Consider the following 5991-nt stretch of genomic DNA (forward strand, 5'->3'; position numbering starts at 1 on the left):
GAGTATTCATAAGATTTATCAAAAGTCTTTTTTTTCATTATATTTTATCGATTTTATTTTTCAAAAAGTTGGAAATATTACAATGATAAATATATTATTAATATACATGAAATTAAACAAATAGAATATTTAATTAATAAGAAGAAGAATAGAATAGAAATTAATAAAGAAGATAGGAGAAGAATATGTAAAAATAAAATAATGATAAGAAATGAGAAGAAGAATAAATAAAAAAGAAGTGAAGAAATAGAATATCCAAATGATGATGATACAATTAGGTTCTGGAAAGGGATATATGAAAGAGAGAAATAGACATTAATAATAAATATAATAGAAGAATCATAGAAGAGTGAGGAAAGAAGAGTAACAACAAGAGAATTAAAATATCAATAGATGAAATAGAATACCCCATAAAAACAATCCATGGAAAGCTCCTTGATTTGATTGAATAGAAAGATATTATTGGAAGCATCTAACTGGGTACAGAGATAAACTAATAGAAATATTCTAATCATGGTTAGAGTACCAACAAAGTATCCTCATGCAGATAGTAGTTGGAAAGACATTACTAATTTACAATTGTGGTAATTCTAAATCATCAGAAAACTATAAAACAATTATGTTGTTTTAATATGATAATGAAAGTATTCACCTCACTCATTAAAATTAAAATCACATACCAATTACAAATAAATGATGTTAAATACAAAATAGATAAAAATCAAATATTGTGTAAAGAAATGTGATTATCAGCAAAAGAAGGTATCATTAAAAAATATCTATGAAGACAAGAAATGGAGTCTAAAAAAGAAAAGATTCAATAAGATATTCTATGATATAAAGAAGGCATATGACTATGTGAATCATCAATAGATAATATATTTATTAAAATATTTTAATATTAATAATGTCATATCCAATTTAATTGAATGTATGTGTAATATATGGTGTATTAAGATGGGACATCCTTACAATAATAATTTAGAGTATATTAAATTAAAATGTTGGATATTATAATATGATTCTCTCATTTGTTATTTATTATCTAATAAAATATCATATCAGATCCATTAAATGATATTGATATTAATTCAATCAAAGTAGATCATACTTTATACATGGTTGATTTAAAAATTATGTGTGATTCGAAGAAAGTAATTAAAATAATCACATCAAAATATTATTGATGTAATTAAATGAATATTGATTAAAGTAAATATTAAAAAATGTAGAATAATTAGAAAATAAAATATTATAATCAATGATAAAATGATTGAAATCCCATTTGTAGGTGACTCAAATTCATACAAATATCATGGTGTCTTCAAATATGAGAAGAATAATGATATAAAATGTATTAATAAAATAGAAAATGATATGATAGATAAAATAGATATCATCAATAAATTGAATGAAAGTAATAGAAATTACATCAATACAATTAATATTGAAATTATCAATATTTTCAGATAGTTGCATCTGTGATCCATTGACCAATCAATAAATTAGATAAAATTGATATATACATTACAAAGAAGATGCAAGATGCAAATATCCATTCTAAAGCATTAAATAAAGATAGATTATATATTAATAAAGATAAATTAATTGATTGATTAGTGTCATTAAGAGATGAATATGGATTAGAATTGATAAGAACTATTATGTATTATGAATGGAAATAATGAAATAAGAGAAATAAATAAAATGAATAAGAATGGAATTTGGAAGTGATTTTATAAAACATGAAGTAAGAGAATTAATAAAAATGAATTTAATGAAATATATTTATTGTCACAAAATAAGAATGAACTATCTATAATAATAAAATATTTAAATAATAAATTTAATGAAATATATATTAATAAATTGAAATTAAATAATGTAATTATTCATTTAATAAAATATTTTGAAAATGATACGAAACTAAGAAGTAGAATATGGATGAATATTAATATAAAATGAAATTAATATAAATAATTAAAATTAATCCAACAAAATGGTACATTTATAGTGATTAAGAAAGCATTAATTACAGGAAATAATAATTTAAAGTAATATATTATTTGTAATGGTAAAATATCAACAATGAATATATATTATTAAATTGTATTGTAAATAAGAATGTACAAATTACAAATTGATAAACATGATTTAATAGGAGAATATAGTTGGAGAGGTGATAAATTAAAATATAAAATAAATATAATGAATGGAGGATAAATGGTGAATAAAATAAGTGAATAAAATGAAATTAATATTTAATAAAAATGAAGTTGGTAAATTCAAAAGAAGAATTGAAAATAGTGAAGTGTTCATTGTATTGAATCATCAAATAGTTAATAAAAGTGAATATTTCATAAAATACCAGATATTTATATAGAAGATAAAATAAAACAAATAGAAATAATAAATAATATGACAATAATATGTAATAAGAAGATAATTTAGTATTTACTAATAAACTTGAAATGTATAGATTTCTCTATTTCAAAATAAGACAATTCAATAAACTAAAATGAATGTAATTCCAGTAATAACAACAATAAATGGCTTAGTTAATAAAGAATCACTAAAAGTGATAAAAGAACAAGGTGTAATAATTCAATATGAAATAATGGTAAAAGATATAATAACTAAAAACATGAAAGACATAATGAAATGTTGTTGGTATCATTGAGGTAAATATAGAGAAGTACCTTATGAGTAAATTATTCAATAGAAAATGAATGATGTAATCTCATCTGAACAATGTGAAATAGATAAATTAAGATCTACTGATTCTTATTTTATTAATTTTTATTATGTTTCAAAAAGTTGGAGATTCGAAGGTGGTATGTCAGAAACCAAAAAAACCCTAATATGTCCAAACTTCGAATCCTCAGTTATCTTCTGGTTATGACCTGCCTTTGGTGAGATAACATACCACACAACACTAATTGGTTATTTATTACTAAGGAGACGTTATTTATTAATGACTGTTATTTATTGTGATTATTATTATTTATTATGAGATAAGGTTATTTATCATGACTATTATTTATTTACTATGGTGGGAGTGTTATTATTTATTAGGACACAATATACTTATCACTGATGGTTTTAAGTTGAGTATATGGTATGTTATCAAGAAAAAGGGTTTCTTTAAGTAGTGTTGATAATAAAGGAGAAGAGCCATAATGTTATTAATATGTTCTTCTTATAATAATATTATAAAGAATGAAGAGTTTTAATGCTCATTTAATTCAAAACAAAAGTCAGACAGCAACTTAAATGAAAAACCATTTAATTTGAGCATGTTTGAAAAAACATTATTTCATATAAAATAAGGCATGTTGAAGAAATTGAACTACTCACTTCTCAACATAATGAAAACCCTAGTCATAAGTAAATCATATTTGATTTCTTACTAATAATTGTCAAACATGATTGGAAGGTAGTATCACCACACCACACAAAACCCTAAAATATGTCCATGCTTGAATCACCCAGTTATATTCTGATTATGATGTTACTATTAGTTAGAAGACACCCTACTCAATACTGTAAAAACAACAGTGATTATTATTTATGTTGATGGGATATCATTATAATAAAAATGTACTTATTTATAAAGATAGTAGTGTTACTTGCTAGAATATGAATATATTTGATAATACTCATATTACCAAAGAAAAAAGGTTTATGTTATATTTGATGCTAAAAAGAAAATTGGTATAGTGATAATGATATATTCTTCTTAAAATAAGAAAATAAAGAAGAAGAGTTTTAACTCATTAAAATCAAATAGAAGTTAAATGAAGATATTTAAGTCAAGAATACCTGAAATACTTTATTGTACAATAAATAAAAGAGGAAAAGAAATTCTCACAATTCAAAAATTAAAAGCAAAGAATAAGCTAATAGTTGATGAATAAACATTTTTAAAGCAAATGGACGGGATTAATCTCCAATGAACAATAGAAAATAAAATCATTAACATTTAATTATCTACTTTTTATTAACCCTAACCCTTATTATTATTATTATTATTTAAATTATCAATGTTAATAAAAAATCAAAGGAGAATACCAAACACTTGAAGAATCATATTTTTGATGAAAGAACAGTAGAAATGGTAATAAAACATTTCTATATACAATCAAAAACAATTATGGTAAATTATTCAAATTAGAAAATAATTTGCCATAATTGTTTTTTGATTATTTTTGTTCAAAAAATTTTATATAATATATAATTTTTTAATATTTCTTCATATTTACAAGAATTATTGAAAAATCTAATGAATATTCACTTCAGTTGTTCGAAGATAGAATAATTTGAAAAGAGAATATTGATGGATTTTTATTAGTGCAAAATATGATATGATGACAAATAATGGATTTATATTTATGTTAGTTTAAAAATATAATAAATTTTAACATATATATTCTGAATAAATTTTATATTGAAAACATATTTTTGATAATTTAAATAATTTGATTGATATTTTCATACTAAAAATATCAGTTTAAAAATTAGAACAAATTAATTTACATTAAATTATTTTACTTCTATAACATATTGTACTTTTATTTATTCATATTATTTTACTTTTAAAAAAGATATTTGTTGTTATTAAAATTAATTAAGATTAATTTTTTATAACATTTGAATGATTTTATCATTTTTTCTATTGAAATATATTCTCTCAGATTCTTTGATTATCTTGTTATATCATCTTCTTTTCTTTTCATTAAGAAAGATTCTATTAAGAAAAGTGTTATATAACCATTATGTTTTAATTGTCCAATACATTCATCAATTTTTATAGAATAAATTATTGGTTCATTTGTTAATTCTAATACTTTCATTATTTGTTTATTCATTCCTCTCATAAACACTGGATATTTATCATTTCCATATTTAATATGTACTACACATTCTTTTCTTATTATATTAATTTTATTAACATATGCTATTAATCAATATTTATTTTTTGATGAAAATGGGAATATAATTGTTTCTATTTCTTTAATATTATATTGTAATTGATATATATTATTATTCTTTGATATTCCACATAACATACATTTTTGTGGAACATTAAATGTTTTCATTATCTTTTCAAATTCATCTTCTGTTAATATACTATCATATTCATGTATTTCATTAATATATGTTTCATTTTGAGATATTTTAATGATAGAATTATGTGAATGAATTGATGACATTCTTTCTTCAACATTATCTTCTTCAATAATTTCATTATCATCATTAATTATTTTATCTTCATCATTTTTACTTCTTTCACTAATTACATACTTCTTCATTTGAAATGGTGCAATTTCATTAAAAAATACTTCTTTTGATTTTCTTTTCCTAAATTCAACTTTATTCCTTGGATGTACATTTGTATTATGTTTCATTTTATTTACAACTACATTTCCTATCAAACTATAACTCTTTGGTAATTCAACATTAGAAATAGATTTATCATTCCAATTTATTATAGTTTGTTTTGATTTAAAAGCAAATGATGGAAGTTCATCATAATTAATAAGATATTTTAATGACATATTTTTTCTTTCTTTCATCAAATGATAACAATACCATGCTACTTTATGATTAACATTTCTTATTTGACAAGTAATACAATATTGAATCTCATCACATAATACTTTATTATTTAATAAATTATATTGTGATTTTAAGATTTTCTTTGAAAATTCAGTCAATAATTTAAAATGAAGATCATTTTTATCTATAATTTCATCATGAAGATCGGGAACCAAAATAAGCGAAGAAATTATGAATCTAAATAAAATGATCAAATGAAAATAGTGTAATATATTTTTTGCATAATGGAATATTCTGTTTTCTATTATTTTCTCTTAAAATTATAAAAATATAAAATAAAATGTAGGTAAAATACAAATTCTATAACAATCAGTTGACATTTTGTAACTTCTTGTTGTATTGAGTATGATGTATCTTGATTTGTTGATTATA

General features: G+C 21.0%; 1 protein-coding gene across 1 annotated transcript, besides 23 other annotated features; it reads right to left on the reverse strand.

The window, feature by feature from the left end:
• The first annotated feature begins 85 nt into the window (after window positions 1-85).
• Window positions 86-251: a microsatellite.
• Window positions 139-252: a microsatellite.
• A 621-nt stretch (window positions 253-873) lies between these two features.
• Window positions 874-909: a sequence feature (AT_rich).
• A 72-nt stretch (window positions 910-981) lies between these two features.
• Window positions 982-1116: a microsatellite.
• Window positions 1117-1174: 58 nt separating this feature from the next.
• Window positions 1175-1259: a sequence feature (AT_rich).
• Window positions 1260-1567: 308 nt separating this feature from the next.
• Window positions 1568-1610: a sequence feature (AT_rich).
• A 147-nt stretch (window positions 1611-1757) lies between these two features.
• Window positions 1758-1793: a sequence feature (AT_rich).
• Window positions 1794-1817: 24 nt separating this feature from the next.
• Window positions 1818-1911: a sequence feature (AT_rich).
• Window positions 1912-1947: 36 nt separating this feature from the next.
• Window positions 1948-1991: a sequence feature (AT_rich).
• Window positions 1992-2039: 48 nt separating this feature from the next.
• Window positions 2040-2068: a sequence feature (AT_rich).
• A 114-nt stretch (window positions 2069-2182) lies between these two features.
• Window positions 2183-2210: a sequence feature (AT_rich).
• Window positions 2211-2242: 32 nt separating this feature from the next.
• Window positions 2243-2272: a sequence feature (AT_rich).
• Window positions 2273-2371: 99 nt separating this feature from the next.
• Window positions 2372-2420: a sequence feature (AT_rich).
• A 364-nt stretch (window positions 2421-2784) lies between these two features.
• Window positions 2785-2806: a sequence feature (AT_rich).
• A 15-nt stretch (window positions 2807-2821) lies between these two features.
• Window positions 2822-3408: a repeat region.
• Window positions 3409-3427: 19 nt separating this feature from the next.
• Window positions 3428-4001: a repeat region.
• Window positions 4002-4013: 12 nt separating this feature from the next.
• Window positions 4014-4033: a microsatellite.
• A 181-nt stretch (window positions 4034-4214) lies between these two features.
• Window positions 4215-4250: a sequence feature (AT_rich).
• Window positions 4251-4381: 131 nt separating this feature from the next.
• Window positions 4382-4647: a sequence feature (AT_rich).
• A 283-nt stretch (window positions 4648-4930) lies between these two features.
• Window positions 4931-4980: a sequence feature (AT_rich).
• On the reverse strand, window positions 4965-5576 carry EDI_124880 (uncharacterized protein; the record flags this gene model as incomplete). The annotated part of the gene is made up of 1 exon (XM_001740969.1): window positions 4965-5576. The coding sequence occupies one exon, from the start codon at window positions 5574-5576 to the stop codon at window positions 4965-4967; it is 612 nt and encodes a 203-aa protein (XP_001741021.1).
• Window positions 5013-5048: a sequence feature (AT_rich).
• Window positions 5577-5660: 84 nt separating the features above from the next.
• Window positions 5661-5683: a sequence feature (AT_rich).
• A 190-nt stretch (window positions 5684-5873) lies between these two features.
• Window positions 5874-5901: a sequence feature (AT_rich).
• Window positions 5902-5991: the final 90 nt, after the last annotated feature.

Source organism: Entamoeba dispar, genomic scaffold, assembly GCF_000209125.1.
Source record: "Entamoeba dispar SAW760 scf_1105229463423 genomic scaffold, whole genome shotgun sequence".
In the NCBI taxonomy this organism is placed as follows: Eukaryota; Evosea; order Mastigamoebida; family Endamoebidae; genus Entamoeba; species Entamoeba dispar.